Here is a 25,114-nt window from a genome sequence, read left to right on the forward strand (position 1 = left end):
CATCGACTGTGGGGTTGTGATGAGCACAAATTGGGGCTCCATTAACATGTTAGAGGAAAGCTTCAGCCCCTTAGTTATGGCCATTAATATCCATTATAGAGGCCTTGTCTGCATGTAGTTTAGTGTCCCTAATGTTGTCCACTGAGTGTTTTCCTTGGACCCATCATTAAGAATGATTCACCAATCCTTGTGGCATTGAAAACAGAGTTCTGTAAAAAGTAATGAAGAGATAATTACATACTGTAGGGAACACAAAGGTTGTAATTTCAAAATATGGCCCGACACCAAAGGTCTTCAGCCCATGGTACTTCATTTCGTCAATTCATGTGAAAATATTTATTCTCTGAAACCACCATTTTGTAAGATTGTTTTCCACATCAGGAACCCTCAGGCTGACAAGGACTTTGTTCTTTTTTGTTTATGAGAAATCTTTTCAGCTGGATAGCTGTGCTAACTCCTAGTGTAAGTTATTTTGGGGAGCCCTGCTAAGAACGCTTAGAGGGATGATGGTTGGACTATGTCTGCCTCTCTCTCTCTCTCTCTCTCTCTCTCTCTCTCTCTCTCTCTCTCTCTCTCTCTCTTTACACACACACACACACACACACACACACACACACAGTGGAGAAAAACAAAAACAACACTCTCTTTCAAGAACCCATGAAGACATTTTGTTTATTGTTATTAGACTTGGAGGCTTCTAGGATACTGAGAGAAGGGGCTTGGGTACAGGATCTTCTCCAAAATATCAGCCAAAGAGATGGGTGTGGCTTAGGTCCAGGGTTTAGTAGCACTCAGCTGAGTTAGGCTTCCAACCAAAGCACAGAGATGAAAGCAATGTCATTGGGAATCCATAAATCCATGCACACAATGACTGAGTTCAACCAAATGACTAAATGCTCTTTGTTATTCAAAGATGAATTGAATCAATACAAAATAGCACTGATAAATCATTAGCACTTTAATGCAGAGAGAGAGAGAGAGAGAGAGAGAGAGAGAGAGAGAGAGAGAGAGAGAGAGAGAGCACTCATCATGCGTTTCAAACATTTTCTCCTTGTAGCTTGTTTGAAGACACAAAACAGTCTTGGATGAAATGGCGGTCAACATGAAGAAGCAATACCTTAGCTGTTCAGGGAAGCATTCCATTGTGCCCTTAGGTTTCTACCAGATGGGGATGGGTACTGTCCTAGGACACGCCGCAGGTCATCACAGGGGATAGACAGACAACGCAAAGCTATGTAGCATCAGGTCTAAATGTTTCTAAGAAATCTCCCAGAGGCAAGAACCAAGGACATGCGTGATCCATGCTCTCATCACCTTAATATTGGAAACAAGCAAAGGTCCCATCAAAAAAAAAAGGGCTCAAGACCACTTCTGGGTTCCTTTCTCAGATACACTTAACTGAAATAGACATCCATCCATTTAAAAATAACAAGGAAGCCAAGAAGGTTCTTCTGGAACCGGGACTATAGATTCTGGAGCTCTGTCCATCAAAAGAAAGCATTTTAATGATAATTAATAGCCAGTTTATCCTCTTCTAGTGTTATTTAAGCCATCACTAAAGCAATTCAAAGAACTGTAAGTTTCCCGGAGTGGATTGGCTCCCCAGCGCCTGATTAATTATGCATTAACCCATTTCTCTCAGGCCTCTCTTGCTAAATCTTTGGTGGGAAATGCAGTTGATTAGGCACATGGTTTACAAAGTCCACTTGGTTCTTGGTTACATAAGCAATTATGAGGTGCTCTCACAGGGGTTCAGAGGCAGGGAGGTTTAGGGTTCGTCTCAGTCATCAAATTTCATTCTGATTCAAATGCTTTCCTTTCTTTCTGGAAGAAAGAACTTGGCTTTCCATCTCCCCAGAAGTATCTGCCTTCTGCTAGATTTACTAGACAATCCATTCCCCCCCCCCCTCTTCCATCACACACAGCAGAATTGAGTTTAGAAGAAGATTGAAAGCACAGGACAAGCAGTGAGACAGGACAGATAACCGTTTAATGAAACCTGGGATTTTAAAGGCCCCTTAGAAGTCAAGGTCAAAGACCATTGATCGGATATTTGGTTCCCAAAAAGACAATAATAATAATTATAATAATCATTAGAGCTTACATTTAACTAGTGTGTTTAAAGGTCTACAAAGCGCTTTGCATCCATCATCACACTTAAGCCTTTAGCCAGCCCAGGGTGTCACCCTGGTCTCACTGATCTGGGCTTGATAATAGAGGGGGGGTCATACTGAGAGGACCCATTTCTCTGGGTAGTTCCCTTTTCATGTTTCACAACAGGCGACTCCCCCAAGTTAGTAAGCAGGGGCTGCGGAAGGGGGGCAGGGTTAGGGTGGGAGCGTACGTGGAGAGAGACATAAAAATCCATGGGAATGCATGCCACAGATATATGCAATATCACTTTATGGAAACATCTGCTTTCTTCATGCAAAATGCCTCTAAAACTGGGACAAGAAATGTTCTAATAGCAGAATTGTACATTAGCTCAGGCACAGACACTGCAGAACCAATTCCAAGAGCTGGCAGCGTATACAGACGACAAAACGGGTCGAAGCTTTCGAGAATGAATCTTCACGAGCCCGCGGGACCGCCTCTGGGTGGCGAAGGCCCGGGCGGCTGGGCTCACTCCTTGCTGCGGTTCCGTGTCCTCCGGACGATGGAGCAGAAGAACCCGGTTTTGGGTGGGGGTCCCATAAGCATCGGGGCTTGGTTCTTGTGGGTGATTTTGATCTGAGGAAAAGGCAGATAAATACACATAAAGACAGAGCCAGTGCTAGATTCAATCATCTTTGTCTGAAATCCTCTGCTAAGGTTACAAATATTTCATGAGTGGCTGAACGGCCACAAATAGCAGCAGCTCTGGAGCCGCTGTTATTACATAAACTTCCCCCCAGCCCATCACTCTCCCCACTGCCCTGACCTTTTTTAAAGAAAAGATTTGAGAATGCATTAAAACACATTTTATTACACAGGATACTTTAAAAAACCATAAAATTAATCGAGTTCATATTTTAAACATTATGCTTTCTGTAACCACATACAGCAGAGCTCAGGGCAATGCGGAGCAGCTCTGATGGTGGGCTGTTTCTGACTTGGCCGTTTGGCATCTCATAGAAGCACAACTGAGCCAAATGCCCAGGCAGGAGGGGATGCTCCAATGTCCTAGAAGCCTGGATGAGCACTGACAGCCTATTGGGTATTCAGCTGTCCCTCAGGTCCTCTCGGGTCTTCTTCTTCTTCTTCTTCTTCTTTTTTTTTTTTAAATGACCCTAAGCCCAAGTTTCCAGAGGAACCTCTTGGTTTACCTTGCTTCCTTTTCAAAACAATCATTGGAAGACAGAGTCAAAAGCAAACATGGAGAAAAGGTCAAAAATGATGAACTAGCTTTCTAATTTGTTAATTAATTGGTAATAGAATAGAGTCAAATATTGAAAATCCTGTTTCCCAACCCGCCAGAAGACTGTTTCAAAGCTCCCTGCTTCCCTTTCTTTGATATAGAACCACGAATCACCTTAGATGCGACAACCTCCGAGTAGATTATGTAGGCAATTTTCTCTAATTCCAGCCTAAATTAGAGAAGACATTTTATGAATCTCGGCTATGCTCACAGCTAATTGAAAGCAATTATCAGAGTGGCATTTTGTCTGTGGCTTTAAGATACATTGTAAGATAATAAATGATTCTCATTATGTAATAAAAAGGTCACGTCTTGCCTTTGGGCTAGTGACGCCAAGAGTTTTTCAAAAGCAATCGGAGACATTTTCTTTAGCGAGCTGCGCCTGATACAAGAGCCATCCCTTATTAAATATCAGTTGTCACCTGCACACTCCCCACATCAGAAATGAGTATTTCTTTCAAAAAGAAACACCGTCTCATTAAAAACGGCAAAAAATATATCTCTTAAAGTGCATAGCTGACATTTCCAAGTGAAAATGAATCTCCTTCACTTGTCATTCACTAATAGCAATGAAACAAAAAGATGTGTGTCACATGGATGGGATCATTAAAATCGGCACGGGGCCTGGACTGGGGGGAGGGTAGGACCGTGACTGTAGGAAACATCTTAAAATAAGGGTAACTTTGGGGAGCTCTAAAGAAATCTAAGATCATTTAAAAATAATCAAGGTGCTTCTCCCCTACTTAACAGAAAAAAAAAAAAATTGGTCCAGGCTAGTATTTCCTGCCCCTAATGATCTGAGTCTCAGATTATCCCAAAACATATTGTTGGGTAAAACAACTGGCAAAAGAAGAGCCTTCCACCTCTTTTCTCCTACATTAAGGCATTGGGGAGAATATGCGAGAGGGGCTAATGAAAGGTTCCCAGATCACTGCAGACAGGTGTCTTATCATACATTTTTCTTTAGTTATGATGCACTTATACACAGCCAATAAACAGTGCTTAATAACTGAATATGTGTACTCGTTACTCCCCAAGATGCTATTTTCATTCTACTTAATACAGATACTATATGTCCTTATCTGCATCACCTGCTGATGAAAAGAATGGAAGGTGCTGGGGGTCGAGAATTGTTTGATTGTGATCTTTTTCTCTCTAGTATCCAGGAGAGTAGATCGTGTATGTTAAGTATCTAACGAAAAATTGCACATATTTAAACTATATTGAGTTGCTTGCTGTCTAGGGGATGGGAGGGGGGAGGAGGGAAGGAGAAAAATATGGAGCACAAGGTTTTGCAAAGATGAAATGTTGAAAACTCTCTTTGGAAAAATAAAAAGCAATGATAAAAGTGAATATTTGTGCATTGATTGATTGATTGATAGGGATATAGTAGAACGGTTGTTTGGTTTATAGATTGTAGGGACATAGGAGAACTGTTGTGTTTGTTTGGTGAATAGGAGAATGCTCTCTGCTAATCCAACTTTGCATCTTTTGCTAAGTACCTACTGTGTGCAAGTCACTGTGTCAGATACTAGAGATACAAAGTTATATATTTTTAAAAAATAGATACCTGACCTTAAGGAAAACTATTCTACAGTTTTTCTTCAGGTGATGATGTACCTCTTTTAGAAGCTACTAGGTCAATGGCCTAATTTTGTAGATAACTTAAAAAGTGCTTTGCAAATTCCATAAAACCTGACCTTAGTAGAATGTAAACTCATTGAGGACAAGAGCTATTTTATTTTTGCCTTTGTGTCTCTAATTGGGCCCAGTCCAGTCCAGACTGGTATTATATATTCCATGTGATACTGGATTGAATTTAACGGAGTGGGAAGGGAGCTCAAGGACATTCCAAACAGAAAAAAAATGCTTCTTCAAGACACATACCCAAGCCCCTAGTTGAAGATTTCTAATGAAGGAGAACTCCCTCCCTCCTGAAGCAGCCCATCTAAATTTGGAATAATTTTTTTTCTCTCTTTTCATATGTGTATGTGTGTATATATATATATATATATATATATATATATGCATATATATATATATATATACACACACAAAATACATGCACATATACGTACATACACAAATACACCCCCCACACATATACATTAGACATATATGTCTTCATATACTCAATTGGATGTCTGGGTATCAGCGTCAACTAGCATTTCTTAAATGCCTAGTGTATGTTAGACTCTATACTAAATATGTCTAACAGATGGAATGAATAGATATTTCAAAAACTCTTTGAGAATCATGACGAGAAGTACAGATTTCAGTATCTGAGAGGTGGAAAGAGACAGAGATTAGTCTAGTTTTAGTAGCTCATTTTGGTACTGTACAAATAGAATCTCGGAGATGGGACAGGGCAGGCTCATGACCACACAACAGTCACAGAAGTGAGAGTAGGACCAGTGTCTCTCAACTTGCCATTTCCAACACAGCCCCAAAGGAAAGCCTGCCTGTCTTAGAACCCTCACTCTTAATATGAAAAAAGCTAAAGAACAGCCAGAAGCATGTACCTAGTTTCACTCAAAAGACCATTAGCATTGTCCAGGAAGATGACCCATGACCTCTTCCTATGGGAATTGCTCTATTAACCACACAGAATTCAGGGAATTGGTGACCAAGGACTGCTGATCATGGAGTGAAGCCTGTAGCCAGTTTAGAGTATAGACAAGAAAGAGATTTTTAAGAGTTAACGCCTCCTGACTGCAATCACTACATGGTAAGTGATGGTCATATGTAGGGCTTCCATTTTTTTCTTTTGCCATCTATGTCCATTTTCCTTTGTGCTGGGTATGATTATACCATTACTTTGAATCATCCTTTTGGTAAATTCTAAATCTCGAATAATGCTTTATAATTGTTCAGGAGGAAATGGAAATTCAACATCAGTTGTTGACTTCACTTTACACCTGTGCCTTTGAGCAAATTCTCCACCTGATTCCTCTAGGAGGCAGCTCCATCATTTTTTTTTCATTCATCTTAAACATTTTCTATCTCTTCTTCTCCATTGACTCATTTCCTTCAATATGTACATATGTACTATTGTTGTCCAATAGTTCAGTTGTGTCCAATTTTTGTGATCCATGGATCACTTGAAAATACTGTCCATGAGGTTTTCTTGACAAAGATACTGGAGTGGTTTGCTATTTCCTTCTTCAGTAATGAAGGAAAACTTGCCTAGAGTCACACCAGTAGTAATCTGAAGTCAATTTTGAACTCAGGTCTTCTTGATTCCAGCTCCAACACTTTAAATACTGAGCCTTTGGAAAATGCAACTGTGCTCCTTATTTAAGATTTTTAAAGCAATTAGAGCATAATAATAATAATAATAATAATAATAATAATAATAATAATAATAATAATAAATGTAGTACTCACTATGTATCTGGCTAAATACTTTGCACTGACTTTTGGAATCAAAGCCTATATTTCCTGACTTTTGATATATTTCAAAATCTGTCATTTCTTGTTTTTGTATAACAACTTTTGGAATTTGGTGTTTTTTAAAAAATATGTGACACTTTTCATCTCTACTGTTCTGTTCTTAAGATCATATCTTTGTCAGTCTAGACCTGAAGCATATAAATAATATGTTAAGATTTATTGATTTGGGACTCATTCCTCTTGGCACCCTATGAATTTTCTCAATATCTATTTCATCTCTTATTTTATGATACACATTTAGGAATAATCCCACACACTTTCTTTAAAGAAGTCAGATTATTTTTTAAAAGAAATTTTAAAATCTAGTCATTTTAAAATTATTTCTTTGAGATATGTTCTAGATGTTTTGCTTTTTATTGAATTCCTTCTAAATCCATTACCATTTGAGTAATTTCCTGGGTTTTCATTTCTTCTCCCCCTGTGCTTTCTGATATTCCGTCCTTCAATACAAATAACATGCAATAATATGTACCTGATTTGATATGATGATGATAGCCAACATTAGTATATTATTTTAAGCTTTATAAAACACTTTATCAATATTATCTCATGATAATCCTTGGAGATGTTATCTCCATTTTAAAGTTGAGGAAACTGAGGCAGGCAAAGGTAATTGCCTGAGGCTGGATCTGAACACATGTTTTCCTCATTCCATATTTAGACATGGAAAGAAGGTAGTACAATCCAGAGGACAATGGATAGACCACCTCCAGCCAGAAAAATAAAGAGTATTAACAGCAAGAGAATGGGTATGAAATGTTGAAGCTACTTTCATTGATACCCTTTTAAGATAAATAAACACACCTCTCATATTTATTAATAACTAGTGAATCACAGGAGTATAGCATTACATGAATTTTCATTTGCAATGTTGTAAGTTTGGCTTTCTTTTTTTCCTGTTGGTATATTTGAGTAGTTATAAAGATTAAATATATGTGATATCAAAAGAAATATAGAGTGGTTGCAATGGCTACCGTTCAGGCCTGTTCTCCCTATGACTTCTCCTAAGGTCTCTAAGAATGTGGTTAGACTTCTGCCTTTGGGGTGTGAGGCATCCCACCACGTTGAAATTTATCCTGATGCTATACATATTCTGTGAGCATTGGGGTGAGTACAAGAGGGCAAGAAAAGGACTTTCTTTTGTTTCAACCATTCTGGAGCAGGAAGAGAGAGCAAGAGAGAGAACCAGAGAGAGACAGAGACAGAGAAAAACAGAGAGAGCAAGACAAACACACACACACACACAGACACAGAGACAGAGAAACAAACAGAGAGAAGAGAGAGACAGAGACAGCAATAGAGACAGAGAGATGGAGGAAGGGAGGAAGATGCTCAGATGTTAGCCACTTTGGAGGGATGACAATATCCTCAGCTGTTTCTAGTCATGAATATCCCAGCAGGGAAGAGTATGAGCTTTGAAAAGATGAACCAGAAGAGCATATGACTCATTGAAGATTGAAAATGGAATGATTATGTCCCTGACATGTGTCCTTCCTCAGTCAGTCAACTGGAGCTAATACATTGGGTTCATTTTTCCATATTCCTAATTCAGAAAAGTTCTCTGGTATTCTGGCAAACCTTTAGCTTTCACCTTTAGAGATAGGTCCAATATATCATTCTACTTTTCTGTTGAGGAGATTTGAACCTCACAATCATTTCCTTCTTCTGTGCCCCAGCTTTTACAGTCTTTGTAGGGATTTCCTAAGAGCTGGCACAGATCTAGGATTAAGATTTGAAAAAAAAACATTCTTTGTAGCTTTACAGTCAGCATAGAAGGAAAATTAAGAATTATTCATGATTCATTTCCTTTAAATGCAACATCTCAATAAAAAGCACTTATTGTCTAGTAAGTGGCAAACTTTAAGCATTTTGACTTGGACCCTCTAAGATAATTTAAGACAAATTTCTATCTACCTAAAATTAGGAATGACTACAGACATTCCTGGGTGAGCTTTCTGGGCAGTCTAAGATGAATATTTTTCATTTATCTAAAGTGCTATGTACAACCAATGGATGCTGCAAAACTCTTTAAATTCTATTTCACTCCAGAGCTAGCTGTATGTGAATAGTGGAATATAACTATTTTTTTCTGAATCTTTGGAATGGAAAGGACTCCATGAATATCAGATGTCCATGTAATTATACTCAAGTACTGAATAATTAAACCCAGAGATATAAGGTCTATCGTGAAAGTAGCAAATTTCAAATTAAAATCATGCTAGTGGGTCAATGCCTAACAGGTCAAAAGAGATTAATGAGAATCAAAGTAATTAAAATATGGCATCCCATTTCTGTCCAAAGTACTGTTATGCAGAATTCAATCTGTGAAAATCTGAATTAGAATATGTACGAACATTCTTAATTTGGGTAATAGACCAAACTGCTCTAGGATACACATCCTGCAAATCCACTTTTATCACTTAATCTCTTGGTGCCTTGTGACAGGACAAAAAAAAAATCAGCATCACGGAGGATGGAATTGACCTTTTATGGGGAGACTTGCAGTATACATTGAAGTGGACTTTTTTTTTAAATTTAAGATTTTATCTTTGTCATCATATTGTTCATCTCCAATAGCAATCAGAAGAACTTTCACATTTAACCTAACAGAAAAGGTCATTTTCCACTTGTGTTTCATTCATCAGAGTAGCTGTCAGTCATTGAAGTTGGTCATCTTGATTTTAGAATAGGCTGGTCTTCTCAATCAAAAGTCTCTGGGAACCATTTTGGTCTCAGGTATGGAGCAGAGCCACATGGCTCTCAATAGAAAGTGCATGCTAAACTTTGTAAGCCTAGGACTGCCAAGAAGCTGGGAAATGCAGCACAAAATTTGCTCAAGTGCCTTGCCAGTTCCTTTCACATTCTAGGCCTTATTTTCTGGAACTGACATATCAGTTGCAATTTCTAAGTTTAATGTTAAAATCTTTTATCTAACATCATACTGAGATAAGTCTTTAAAATGATTTTTTTCCCTTTCAAAAGGAACTTGAGATGTTCACTTGCCAATGGAAGAAACAGATAGTTAAATAAGGCACAGTCCTGAAGAACGGAGAGATGGCTTTCCAAAGGACATTGAATTCATGTACGTGATGGATTTTTGCATGGACATAATTTTGAGCTGTGGATGGGACTTCTATTTCTTTGCAGCTAATGCCTAAGTCACTTTGTGAATAGAAGTTGCAAAGTATGGTAAACTCTGAGTGCTTGGATACTATATAGACTGCAGGGGTTCTCAAACTACGGCCCGTGGGCCACATGCAGCCTGCTGAGGACGTTTATGTGCCCGCCGGGTTATGGCAAATGGGCTGAGGGGCGGGGATAGAGTGTTTTTAATTTTACTATAGTCCGGCCCTCTAACAATCTGAGGGACAGTGAACTGGCCCCCTATTTAACAAGTTTGAGGACCACTAATATAGAGCTTTCTAGTAACATCTCATTGGGGCAGGCATATTATATTTGCTGTATTTGGGTTCAAATCCTAGTTTTATCACTCAGTACTTGAGTGATATTTTTTTTCTTTCTGGATATCAGTTTCCTCAGCTATAAAAAGAAAGGATTTGATTGGAATGCTCTCTGATTGCAACATTCTCTAATCCTATAGAAGAATCCAGTCATTTACTTTAACAATCTCTTGCCTGTATTGCATTATATTATAATATATACAATTCATATATTATATTATATTATATATAATTCATTGAAAGTCATTTTCTCAATTAGAAACCTCAATTAACCTGTGATGTGTCAAATTTCCTAAAAAATGGCAATGAATATTCCTCTGAAACTCCTAAGGCACTACTTAACGCCGAAGTGCCTTCTGAATCCTCAAAAATGAGATATTAAACATGAAATCATGTTTATTCTAGTTTCAGTGCCAAGGAAATTTTATTGTATTCCGCCCATTCTTGAATAATTGGCAAATACATGATTACTCCATTAACCTAAATATCATGTCTGAAAGATTATCTGCTAGAGTGGAAAGGTCCTTAGACCTGGAGTGAGGAAGCAGCTGGGTTAAAAGTCTGTCTCTTCCATTTATTATATAACCAAGAGCAAGTCATATAATGTCTCTGGACCTGTTTCCTTATCTTTAAAATGGAGCTTATTATTCTTCTTGTATCCAGTGCAAAAGGTTGTCATGAAGATCCAACACAATCCAAATGAGCACTAATTAAGCACCTACCATGTATAAGACATTTGGACAGGTGCTAGGAGTTAAAAAAAAAGGAATGCACTTTCCAAATGGAATTTGCTTTGTTAGAGAACCAAAAGACCTCTTCTGAGCAGACTGGACAATAGAGCGCTTATGGTCTCTGGGGCAATGTCACTCTTCACTTTACTTTACTTTAAAGAGCACAGATGGTATTAGGCATATTCTCAAATACTTATACCTAAGGTCATGTCCCATTATTCAGATGTGCAATCAAAGTAGTGGGCAAATTATAGAGAGAAGTGAAAAGAGGACTTAGGTCCTACTCATCCCACTTTGTGGGGAATAATTACACAACATCAAGGAGATCCAGGGATGTGGCACCCTGTTTCTAGATTACATGGAGCCAAACCAAAGATATCTAATCCTTTCTCCAAAAGATGTCTCAGAAAAATTTAAAGATCGCTATCGCAGCTCCTCTGAGGCTTTTCTTTTCCTTGCTAACTATCCTCCCAGCCCATTAACTGTTTCTTATATGAATGACTTCCAGGGTCTCATTCTGGTCACCCTCCTCCAGATACTTTACAGGTTATCATCGTCCCTGGCTCTGGGATTTGAAGAGACAGGAACTTTGGAGGTTCCTGATAAAATTCACCATAAAAATTCGTATGGAACTATTAGTTAATAGGCTGAATCAAAGGTGAGATTAGCTATTTTGATACTTGAAGCAAGTAGATGGCATTAGGGAGGTAGGGAGGCTAATAAAAGATGAAAATACTTCTTAGGGACATGTAACTAAAGGATATGCTAGTAATGGGAAGATGGGGGCAGGACTCAAGGTGTGTTTTTATCAAAGGAAAAGGACAAGATCCAGGCCAAAGTATCAAGATACCATGGCTGTCACTCTGGAGGTGAGGTCAGACAAAACAGGAAATACGCTCACAGAGGATGTCCTTTGCCCTCTAAATTTCCTTTCCTGGGGACAAAGCTAGGGTTCTATATCTAAATAATAGTTATGGGTATAATATTGCAGTTATATTTCTTATAGCAAACGTTTGTCCTTTAAGGCTATGACAAATCACACCCCAGTGTGACTTGGTGTGTCTAACATAGTCGTGACCAATAAAAACACTGTTGGTCCTTCTTTCACAACTCCAATATTTTCTGAAATAGAAGTAATGAATCTAGTGATTAAGACCTGAGGTGTTGGGAAAAAAAGGAACTGTTCAAGTTGATGTGAAAATATTTAAATCATAATGTATAAAAATGAAGGGCAATAATAAATTAGTCTAATTGTAAACATAACGTTTGGAGTAGGATTTTACATGACAGTTTAAAAAAATCTTTAAAATATTATTGTGCAAAATGCAATCCAATCTAATCAGTTTGGCATTAATTAAGCTCTAATAATGCACTCTGATGTCTTTCCGAAGTCGTGGGATCTGTTTCCCTGCCATCTAGGTAGAGTAGAGAACATTATGGTGTCATCATAATTTTTAACATAGTAAGAAAATGACAGAGCTGCAAAATTACAATAAATGATTAATGGTATTTTTTTTCATGTTTTGTACTAATAGGTATCAGGGAGCCTTTAAATTAATAGAGCTGTCAGGCTCCAGCTTGTTCAAGATCCCGCCTTGAACTCAAATGGAAATTGTCTATTCCACAGACACCTGAAGATGACACTCTGGAATCTTTTACATTTTAATTAGTAGGTGCAATTGTTTGGCTCCCCTGTAACCACTGCAAATTAATTGGAAATTAGTCACAACTCATTCTTTTCTCAACTGCCTGAAATCATGGCGAGATGGGTGCATTCCATCCTGGCACCCTTGTCTGGAAGCAGAAAGCACACATGCAGCAAATTGCATTGTCAATTATAAAAACAACAACCGCTGGGAAATTAGGAAAAATTATGCACAGGTAAACAAAAATAATTAACGTTCTGAGTATCTGGGGAATGAACCAAATAATGCCCAATAACACACTTTCCATGGACTCGGAGGACATAAAGGCAGAGAGAGGGCTGGATGCACAACTGGCACACCGGCCTCGTGGTCCCGAGCTAGGATCTACACTCAAGCTTTCTCTAAGTTCACTTGCTTTCTTTGCTGTTGCTTCTCTCTTCCTTGTTGCTCTAGAAAAAAGAAAATGACTAGAAAATATAGGAACTTCTAAAATTTGGGGTTAGGATGGTAGAGAAGTCCTTGGAGAGAATGTTCTGGAGTTACTTGGATCAATTTATTACTTCTCAGCAACTGAGAGGCAAAAATTATTATTTAGGAGCGGGAGAAAACAAAATTGGTCTTTTCTTTCGGAAAGGAATTCACGATGGTGGGAAAATGGGAGTCCAGATCATGGAAAGTGAAAATTATTGGGCTGGTGGGGTCTCAACTGCCTCCACATCATTCTCTAGTCTCCCCCACAGATTACACTGAACTCTGTATCTGCCTTTAATTTCCCTGCCCTCTAAATTGAGTTGTTTTAGCAGCTTAAGATTCTTGAAAAAACAGTGTGTCTACCAAGTCAGTCAGTGTTACATTAGCAACGCTACATAGGTTGTAATGAGGAGAGAATATTCGTATCCAATTCTCAAAACTCAGCTTTGTTCTTGCACGCTGAAGTGGATGAATTTTTTAAAAAATGGTTTCATGAAGTTAGAAGTTAATCAGTTCAACACAGGGGTCTTTGAAGATTCATTACAATTAATAGACCTGTCAGGGAAAAGGTGAGCCATGGACACGGCACTATCCATCCCTGTTGAGATGAGCTGGGATGAAGTTCATTTTTTCACTAATTATATAAGATATATTAACAACCCAAAACCGATATTAGAACCTCAATCAAACAAAGGATCATCCTAAATGATATTGAAAATTCAAAAGGAAATGTAGCAATTTCAACAGTGTTTTGGCCAAACCTTCAAAAAAAAAGTGACAAACTTTATGTCTAATAGGGGAGAGCTATATGAAATCTTATTCTATAACACACAACTAAAGCTCAGTCCTTCTAAAGCAGGGGAGCTGGTATCTATCCCCGACTTCATTGTACTACTACACTGTTGATATTGCGATTGTTGCTGTTACTAGTAGTCAGTTAGATGGTTTTTATTATACACCTACTATGTGTCAGGCACTGTGATAAATGCTGGGCAAAAAAAGAAAGACAGAATAACTCTCCAGGATCTCGCAGTGTAATGGGGGTAATAACATGCAAATGACTATCTATGTACAAGAGATGAATGATAAATTGGGCATTTCGGCATTACAGTTAAATAAATCAAACCGTTTCTCTATGGCCCAAAGATCAATGTGTTTCCTTTGATCACTGCCAATTTTTCTCTCCCCCATCATATCTATCTGTGATATGGACACTTCTTATCAAGGTACTCTCTTTTATTACATCTGAAAATCTCATTATAAAATAATTATAAAATAAAATATAAAAATGCACATGATATGGAGGAGGAAGATGAAGGCAATACTCACCTATACAAAGACTAAAGCACAGGCAGAAGCTAATTTTCAATACTCTATCTAGGACTTGAACATTCACTTGCTCTCCCATTCCCCAGCCCTAACTCTATCTCACCTGGAAAGCCAGTAGTACCTCCATATGTTCTGAAAGACCCATCTCAATAAATCCTGACGACCTTCTCACCTCATGATAGCTTTTGCTTCCTGGCCCAGGCTTGCTGTTAGATGAGAAGGTAAAAGGAATCAAGGGGCTGGTTGTAGTTACCTTGTCCTGATTCATATAATTTTGACTGCCAACATTACACCTGTGCTCCTAAACTCACCACCATGCATGTCAGAAGCCATCTGTAAGGCTGTATTTCAGCCTCCACTGAACTCTTCCCCTCAAATCCCCAAGTGGAACAGGATTATGGCAGGTTCCGAATTGGAAAAGTAGGCTAGAAATGGTTCCAATTCCACCACTGATTTTCCATGGCATCGAGACTAACCCACTTAAACATCTCTGTTTAGCATATGCCTTACTAATATATTATCTGTTACAAGCAGGTCACTGCCAGGCACAGGACTGCCTGAAGTATGCATCTTTTCAGAAAAAAACTGCTCAGAAAGGACACTTAGAAAGACGTCCCCAAGTTGCTTGTCTGTAGCCTCGGCTAAGAAAAATGACAATCTGGAAGTCTTGCTGTTCTCCCATTGGGTAATGTGATCTGTTGTGTGGGGGTTTTGTCCAGGGCTTTCATTGTATAGTAAAGCAGGAAGTGTCCTCGGCTACATGGGACTTTGCTAGGACAGTCTGTATATGACCTTGGCCAAGGTACTGGGCCCTATTTGGAAAGTATAGACACAGCAAGAATGATTCTAAGGCTCTATATCTAACAGCCTATGCACAAATTTTGACATAAATAAGCTAAGCAGTGAGTTGTGGGATTCTTATAGATCATTTTCCTAGTGAATGAATATCTATGATAAACCAAGGGACATTCAATTCAAAATACACTTATAAAAACCCTACTTGGATAAAGTCATTGAGATAATTAATTGGTAAAATGGAGTTAGGAAGCTCTGAGTTCAAATCCTGCCTCAGACATACTAGACATATAAATCCAGGAAAATCACTTTACTTCTCTGACTCAGTTTCCTCTTCTGGAAAATAACAAAAGCACTTCCCTCTCATGGCTAGTGTGAGACCCAAACAAGATATTTGTAAATCACTCTGCAAATTTTAGAGTATTCTATAATGCTACCTCTATCACCATCATAATCTTCATCATCATCATCATTATTTTAAAGGTGTGAATGTTACATAAAGAAAGTCCAGAGATTACACAGATTATAGATGTAGATTTTTCTACTGGATTGATCCTTAAAGGGAGGGTCTGTTTTTCCCTTTCTTTGTATCCTCAGTATTGAACAAAGTGACTGGCAAACAATAAGTGCTTAATAAAGGCTTGTTGATTGGACTTCATCTATAGACGGGGGAAGAATGGCTTATTACAACTGGATGACAGAATCAAGATCCATAGAAAAACTTCAGTTAGTTAAATCCCCATTTTGTCCAGTGAAATTTAACTGGAACAAGTTTAAAGGGGTTCTAAAATTAACTTCAAAAGTAAAAGCTGGAAAGGGGAAGGGTAACATCTCTTTATCTGGGCATCAGGAATGAATGAGCCAACCTTAATGATTATTATCTCAGTTTCCCATTTGTAAAATTGGGATAATAATAGTACCTACTTCCCAGGGTGCTTATAAAGATCCAGAGAGATGATAATTGGAAAATATTTAGCACAGTTCCTGGAAGTATACAAATGATAGCTAGTATTTATTAACTATTACTATATGACAGTTAAGAAAGTTAATTTAGGTTACATTATGAAAAATGTCATTTCCAGGACTTAAGAGATGATGATACCATTTTATCCTTCTTTAAAGAATCATTTTCAGATGTGTGTGTGTGTGGGGGGATGGTTGTCACATTTTTGGAAATACAATGATAAATAAAAAGTGCTCAGTGGAAGACAAGAAGAAAGAGGGAGGTCTACAAATCCTACTTCATGAAGTTGGCTTGGAAAAAAAAAAGCTCTGAATGTTGGATCTGGAGAAGATTTAAATATGGGGCATGAAAGCTAGATACAAATAATTAACTATAAAAATAGAAAGTGAAAATAATAGGTATGTTATAAGAAGAAAAAATATTTTAAAAATGAATAAAAAAACAACAGCAAAGAAAGAGAATTCTTCCAGTGCTGAAGTCCTTATCCTCGATGAAAAAGAATGAGATTGTTGATAATGAGAATTGTTTTTTCCTCAACTATTCATGGTCTCTGCTTAGGGAATCATCCAACTAAAGTACTTTTATATACATTTAGAGAGAAAGATGTGGATGAACTTCTGGCTAACTGATTATCTATTTGTAGAAGACACCATAGAAAAATGGGTTTGTGACATTAAAATCTTTTAAAAGGAAGATCTCAATAACGTCTGTTCTTCAAAAGAAATGCAAATTGGGAAGGTGGTGAGAAGTGCCATAGTCTTTAAATGCTCTAGAGGTGATCTCATTGGTCCAAATGTGTAGTCAACCAGCAGTCCCTGCTTGATGTGGGGCAGCTGGAGAGGGGTAACTATCTCTACCATCCCTTTCCAAAGCCTCTCTAGGGACTCAGTTTTTTTTTTTTTTTTTTCCTGAACACAACAAAAGTGTTGAGTTCATGAAGTACCTTGGAGAGCACCTCGGAGAGCACCTCTGACACTTAGTTTACATAGCCTAATGATACCCAGGAAAGTGAAGGAACTTGTGAGAGGAGATACTTATACACAATTCCATTATTTCTGACTTCTGGATTCTTTCTGCCTCTTTCAGGTTCTTTTCAGATACCAACAGTCTTGGACTCCTTCTCCTTCTCATGATCCTTTATATTCCCGAAGGAAAGGCAAAATTCAATGGACTAAAAGCTAGTCCAAGTTCATTGTAAAGATTAGGAAAATAAGAGTTATGGATGGTGCTTTTCTCAATATTTCAGGAAGCATAAGTGTTAGAGATAAAATCTCAGGCTAGATCCTTTGACTCCAGAGTAAGATCTCTTGACTGAGAAGTCTTTGTATGTCAAAATTGGAGGAACAAGTGGAAGCTTGAAGAAACCCTCCCTTCCCATCCACAAGCTAATGAATGCCCTTTAAAATCAATCTTTTTGCTTGGTATATATTTTAGTATATAGATATTCTCACATATTCATGCTCTTTCCCCTTAGTAGAATGTAAGCCCATTGAAGTCAGGGATTATTTATCATTCTGATCCCCCACATTCAGCACAATACTTGACTCAGGTGCTCAAAAAGTACTCATTTAATGAATTGCTTAATGAATAAGGAGAAACAACAATAACACACTGTAGTTATGAGCCTAAGATAATTTTCTGCATTCTTGCTTGAATGCTTTTTTTTCTGGTTATAAAATTATGAAGGAGGAAACATTCCCTAAATGTAGAATTAGAAGAACCTGGATCCAAAGTCCTCCTCAGAGACTGATTGGTTTTGTTTCCCTGAAAAAGGCACTTCACGTCTCTGGACCTTGATTTCCTCATTTATAAAATAGTGAAATGGGGACTCAGTGACTGCTGGGGTTCTTTCAAATTCTAGATCTCTAATCCTTGTGGTGTAGAGCTAACACAGGATTCCCATGATCCTTTTAGACCGCAATAGTGACTCTACAACCATGAGCTGGATTTAGAAGGAATGGGGTGGAGGACACTTATCAGGAAGTCTGCCTGGGGAAAGGTGGAATTCAAGAACACTTCAGGGAAAATCATTGTGAACACTTGAATTCATGGGACCCTTTGTAGACTTTGGCGCTTTTTCTGTCCCAAAGGCCTCCGCTTGATGGCTAGCTTTAAAATGGGGAGGTATTTTTAAATGATCACAACTCTTAGGTTTCAGTGTTTGAGGATACCTTGGTTTTCCATTTTATATATTCCACAAGGAAAGAAAAATGAATTTTAGACTGGCTCTAAAATAGTTTCAGAACGGGCTTTCAGAAATTAGATGTCAGCACAAGTACATCTCAATTCACCCGGGAACTGTTACAGTGCTTATGTTCTTGTAAGAACACCAGAGGGTTCCATTGAGATCATGCTATTTCATGCTACTTACGATGATGGGTTGGAGAAATGCAGAACTTATTTTTTTCTGGATTTAGAAAATTCATCCCTGTATACCTCTCCAGAATGGGAAGATCAATCAAAAGTTACAAGAGTGATCAAGAAGCATAGGCAAAGTGGGGTACATTACATTTATAGAGTCTGTTAATTGTTCCATTATTGTGGAAAGATAGATAAAATGTAATGTAATGGCAGTAGTGATCTGCTTCTAACTACGCACAAAGAAAGGAAGAAGGCTTGCTGGAGAAGGTGAGGAGAAATAAGCATAAAAGCAACAGAAGCAAGTGTGGATACAAAATCACAACTCCTAGTAAGAAGGGATCTCAGACAGAACTACTGAAATCCCTTCACTTATTTGATAGTAAGATACAGATGAACTAAGTAACTTGTTCAAGGCCATCTAGAAAAAATAATACAGTAGAGATTTAAACCCAGAGCTACTGATTTGAAGAACAGTCACATTTCTACTGCGCCACATTTTCTCTCAAAATCAAAGGATTTTAAACATTGATATCTTGCTTTCTATCTATCTGCCCATTACTCAGTCTAATGGATAGTCTCCCTTTGATGTGTAGTGAAACATGCAATATTTCCTCTCCTATTTTAACTCTATCTCACTGGAATGACTTGCCTTTGTACCCATTTCTACCCACACTTCCCAACAGAAGTTGCTCAGGGGGCCAGAATTCCTAGTTATTATAGCTTTGCTCTTTCCACTTAGCTTCGAGCTATTCAGGGTCACCTCCACTTAACAGAAAGGCACTCAAGGAAGATTTCGGCAGCTAAACAACTCAATTCATATTTGGCAGTAGAGCAAATGAAGGAATCAATTATTCTGAAAACCCTTCCCAAAAACCTCCTTCCCTCCCACTCCACAAACAAAGGTAAACAATGTTATTTCAAGAACTACTGATAACAATGAGTACTCACAGTACATGGGGTCTGCATCCATGGCTCCCCATCAATCTGCATTGGCAGTGACTTGCTTGTCCTGGAAGGAAAAAAATTATTAGTAACACAAATATTGAAGAATAACCAAAGTCAAAGGCAAGATGGGGCCTCAAAAACTGCAGGTAGGCAAAGAGGAAGCTGTCTCAGGAAAGTCCATGATCTCAAAGTTACGAATTTCCTCCACCAGGGAAAAAGCACTTGCTACCAGGTGAGATGCCTTGGCCAATCCATGGCTGCCATGTTAGTCAGTGATCCTTGAAAGCAGCTGTCCATGACATAGGAATCCAGACCCTGGGGATTAATTCATTTACCATGAATCCGAATAGGGATGAGAGGGGTGCTTTCTTATCTAGGTGATATGTAAGGCTTAATTTTTAGTGCCTGCAGATGTTATTTAAGAACAGAATTGAAGAAAAGATACTTATCTGCATTGATGGAATGACTTTTCTCACCTGTGAATTCTTTATACCAAGATCACAGGGTTAGTTTCTCTGCCATGTAGGGGAAGTAAGCAAGACAATAGAGTGGATTTGAAGAGCATTTTGGTGAGAGCTTGGATGCCAAGAGCCGAATCAAAGCTCTGGAGAAGGTGAGGAGAAATAAGCATAAAATACCTGAAGCAGGTGTGGATACAGAACACTGCCACTTGTCTATGGGCACATCATATCTTTCCAGGGGCCTCAGTTTCCTCATTTTTAACATGAAGGGTTTGGACTTAATGGAATCTAAGTTTTTATTTATACCCAAAGTAGCGACTCCAGATGCCATTTATGTAGATGTTGATGGGGTCTAGATAAAGTTGTTACTGGGATTCTTCATCTTCCCAGTAACCCTGGAGGAAACCCTTCCTATACATGGTGAAATAGATACTTAAACCTCAGAATCAGTGACAAGTCAGGCCTCCTGGTACTCTTTCCCCACAAGATGCTGCCTCTAAAGTGTGCGGAGTCTAGGAGGTCAGCTGGAATCTCCGATCAGGGCAGGGCAATGTTTAAGGTATGTTTGCTTATATATACATGAATATATGTGTATATATATTTACACATGAGCACATAATTAAATGTGCTTATATATACATGCATATGTATATGAACATATTTGTGAGTGGAAACATATATAATAGGAGTAAAATAACCTGGGAATATTCAGGAATACAACAATTCCTGCTCTGCTAGTAAGGTGAATTAAGTCACATTAAATGTTACAAATAACATGATGTCAGCCATGGCACATATTTATATTTATATCTACAGATATACACACACATAGTGTGTGTGTGTGTGTGTGTGTGTGTGTGTGTGTGTGTGTGAGAGTGTGTGTGTGTGTGTGTGTGTGTGTGTGTGTGTGTGTGTGTGTGTGTGTATTGTTAGCTTTTTCTGGCCTGGTCTCTACCTACATGTGAATACACACTTCTCTTTAGGGAGAGATCATCTATGGATATTTTGAGTCTGTGGATAACAGCTCTTTGGGCATGCCCTTCTGCAGGATACCTCTCCCACGACAAAGGCAAACTGCCTGCACTGATTTCTGGAGGACTCCATGGTGATTGTGATCAATATGCCATGGGGAAAGGAATAACCTTTCCATTCCAGTACACAAAGGGCACATTTGTGTATCTGTAACATTCTGGAGAAAGCAATAGCATGAGAAGAAAATGGAGGAGGAGGGAACCTCAGCATCATGGGTAACAATGTTTCTTGGGACAAGGTCTTCCTTATCCCCAGCAACTAACTTACAAACCAGTTTCTACAAAACAACTCATTTGTAACGGAATGGCACTTCCTGCCTGTTACCTACTTATTTAACTGGGCTTTGAATTTTCTTGTTGACATTGGATGGAATGATACATTCCAACTGACAGGAAATTAGCTTACTTAAAGCTATCCACTCAACCTTTGTGAGGAAGCCTGGGTTTTCTGTCAGAAGTCATTCCCTGGTCAGAGATGGTATAACCTTCCAGCCTTTAAATAGCCCTTTCTTTTTCTTTTTCTTTTTTTTTTTTTTTTTAAGTCTGGTGTTCCAGGTTAAGTATCAGTTATTTCCAGGAACAGATACTTCTCTTGATAGAAAGATAGATATTTTGCTATTGTGACCTTCGGAAATCTCTTTAGAATTATTGCACTCCTTAACATTATGAGTGTCAGAGGGATAGAGCTAGAACAGTCCTCATATGTCATCAATTTCAGGCCTATCATTTTACAAAGGGAGAAACTGAGGTCCATGATAATCAAATGACTCACAGCCACACAAATAGTGAGTGATAGAACACATTTTAGCAACCTTTACTAACATTTCATCTTAATAAGTATAATCAACAGGCATTTGTCCAGTGCCCACTGTTTTCTAGGTACTAAGCAATGTGCTGGGGATACAAATGGAAACCAAGCCAAATAATCAGCAAAGCATCAACAGCTTGTCCCTCACTGCCTTTGTTGGTATTTTAGGAGTAAAGCAAAGATGAGCAGTGGTGAATGGATACCTCTGTGATGAAAAAAGATGGGTACAGTCATGGGTAAAATCATGCTTCCTATTTCTTGCCCATGATTCAACAGCTGGTTTCCATTTCTATGGAGAATCCAACTTCCCTTCAACCCTTGTCTTGGGTCACTCAAGATGGACTGGCCACACTGGCAGATACTGGATGGCCATTGAGAATGGGGGACATAGAATATTAGAAAGGAAATGAGGATTACCTAATGACCACTGAGGAGCACTGAGCAAGGCGGCGGCCAGCACTCTTCAGACCAGTGTAAATCTGTCCCATCTCCATGGCACCTTCTAGACCAACCACCTCCAACAGCTGATCACTCAGATCTGAAACAGAAAGAAAATAAATAACCCTGCCATTAGATTCTACTTCGGCCTGCTTGTCCTAGGGAGATCCACCCACATTTAGGCATGGAAATGGAGGCTAAAGCTAAAAGAATATTCTCTGGCTAATGGAAAGAGATGAGGAGCAGGAAGATGTCCTTATTTCTTTCTATGACTCCTAGTTTACCTGAGACCATGCCCCAAAGAGACTCCATCCACCATTGATTTTGAGACATGTGATATCAATAAGTAGTTTGATAATGCCAAGAAAATAGATCAAGAGGAGAATTTATTGATAAACCATATTAATCACAAAAAAGTAGCAGGAAGAACTAGTGGGTGATGTGCTCACCTGCGAGGCAGAAGCCTTGGGCTTGGTTCCTCTATCAACTATTGTTGTGATTGTGTTATTTCTTTATCTCACTGTGCCTCAGTTTCCTCATCTACAAAATGGAGGTGATAATGTGTGCATTGTACAGGATTTTGCTAAGGAATGGCATTTACAAATATAAACTCACTTTGTGAAAGGTGAGCTCCTAAGATGTGTAAATGTGTGTATAAATACGTGCATATCTCCAACATTAGAAAATCTGCCAATAATCATGAGTTTCAACAGTAAAAACTGAATACATCATTATCTACTAAGTGAAATGAACAGAACCAGGAGATCAGTGTACACTTCCACAACAATACTATATGAGAATCAATTCTGATGGACAATGAGAGAATCAACAATGAGAGGATCCGAACCCATTCCAATTGATCAGTGATGAACAGAACCAGCTACACCCAGTGAAAGAACACTGGGAAATGAGTGTGGACCACAACATGGCATTTCTACTCTTTCTGTTATTGTTTGCTTGCATTTTTGTGTTCCTTCTCAGGTTATTTTTACCTTCTTTCTAAATCTGATTTTCTTGTGCAACAAGAGAACTGTATACATACATACATACATACATACACACACACACACACACACACACACACACACACACACACACACATATATATATATATATATATATATATATATATATATATATATATATATATAGTATTGTACATATACTTTAACATATTTAACATGTATTGGACTACCTGTCATCTAGGGAAGGGGGTGAGGGGAAGGAGGGGAAAAGTTGGAATAGAAGTTTTTGCAAGGGTGAATGTTGAAAAATGTATATGTTTTGTCAATAAAAAGCTATAATAATAATAATAATAATAATAATAAATACATCATTATCACAGAGCTCCATTTCTGTTGCTTAATTCCTAAAGATTACTAATTACTAAGTGAAATCTTGTTGAATGAATGCATGGAATTTTACAAAATTAATTTGAATTCCTTTATTGTCAGGAGGGCAAGATTAGGATAAGCTCTAATATCCCTTCTCACTCTCTGTTCTTTCATTTTTTTCAGTTATATCTGTTTCTTCATGATTCCATTTGGGGCTTTTTGGGCAAAGATACTAGAGTGGTTTGCCTTTTCCTTCTTTAGGTCATTTTAAAGACAAGGAAACTGAGGTAAACAGGATGAGGCGGCTTACCTAAGGTCACACAGCTAGTAAGCGTCTTAGAATAGATTTTAACTCAAGAAAATGAGTCTTCCAAATTCCAGATCTGGCACTCTATCCACTGAATCATCTAACTGCCCTTCACACTCTAATATTCTTGAATTTCCATGCAATAATACAACATTAATAATACCTATTAGGATATTTTAGATTTGCAAATAGCTTTCTGTCTAGTCTAAGTCTCCAAACATAAAGATTACAAGCTTTCTACAATAAGTTGCCATTGTCAATTCTACCTTCCCATACCCCCCTTTCCAATCTTCTTGCCATTAACTCCCCACCAAATCTCATCCATGTTGTATACCCTCTGACCTCCTGGCTGTGTCGGTATCTCCCCTCCAGGCATTTTTTCAGGCTGTCCGCCATGCTAAGATTTCTCTGTCTCCTACATTCTGACTATGGAGCTCCCTGGATTCCTTCAAGTTACAACTAAAATACCACCTTCTACAGAAAGCCTTCCTTAGCCCCTTTCAATTTTAGAGCTTTCTCTTTTTTAAATCCAATTTTTGTAGCTTATTTGTATATATTTGCTTGTTTTCTCTCCTATTAGACTAGGAACTCCTTGAGAGTAGGGGATGTCTTTTGTCACTTTTGTATCGCTAGCACTTGGCACAGCGCCTGACACATAACAGGTACTTAAGCTTATTGCCTGATGGACATCTTCTGTTTATTCACTCTTCTCCATTAACACACTCACTCCCTTAATTCAGGGACCCATTACCTATTATCTAGAGTACAGTGATAATTTCCACATTGGTCTCTCTGAGTCTAATTTCTTTTTTCTCCACTCAGTTCTCAAGTTGCTGCCACATCATTTTCCTAAAGTCCAGTTTGACTCTTGCCTCTAAATTGACTTTTTAAAGTCTTTTGTCACCTTTGCTGCAGCTTCCCTTTTCTGACTTCTTCCATGTGACTTCCCTTTGCATTTTATTGATGTATGTGTGTGTTTAGAATCATAGCCATTTCCATCCCCATTCTGCACAGTGAGCTTTTGATTGTCAAAGCAAAAATTGATCAAAAGAAATTAATAGAAAAACTGTGTATGAAAGTGAATATGGGACATTTTACATTTATCGTCTGTCTCCTCTTCAATGGAAGGACACCCTCATATCTATACTCTCTCTCTATAAGGACCATGGTGGGCAGCCTGCA

At 38.3% G+C, this 25,114-nt stretch overlaps 1 protein-coding gene across 4 annotated transcripts in view; it reads right to left on the reverse strand.

The window, feature by feature from the left end:
* Positions 1–645: 645 nt before the first annotated feature.
* Positions 646–25,114, reverse strand: part of DGKB (diacylglycerol kinase beta) — a 675,591-nt gene continuing 651,122 nt past the window's right edge. For all 4 annotated transcript variants that reach the window (XM_074270708.1, XM_074270709.1, XM_074270707.1 and 1 more), the window contains 3 exons: positions 22,271–22,391; positions 19,557–19,617; positions 646–2,730 (listed from right to left, as the gene is read on the reverse strand). In XM_074270708.1, coding sequence (XP_074126809.1) covers positions 2,623–2,730; positions 19,557–19,617; positions 22,271–22,391 — 290 coding nt within the window. In that variant the 3' untranslated portion in view covers positions 646–2,622. The remainder of the gene's footprint in view (positions 2,731–19,556; positions 19,618–22,270; positions 22,392–25,114) is intronic.

Source organism: Sminthopsis crassicaudata, chromosome 5 (assembly GCF_048593235.1).
Source record: "Sminthopsis crassicaudata isolate SCR6 chromosome 5, ASM4859323v1, whole genome shotgun sequence".
In the NCBI taxonomy this organism is placed as follows: Eukaryota; Metazoa; Chordata; class Mammalia; order Dasyuromorphia; family Dasyuridae; genus Sminthopsis; species Sminthopsis crassicaudata.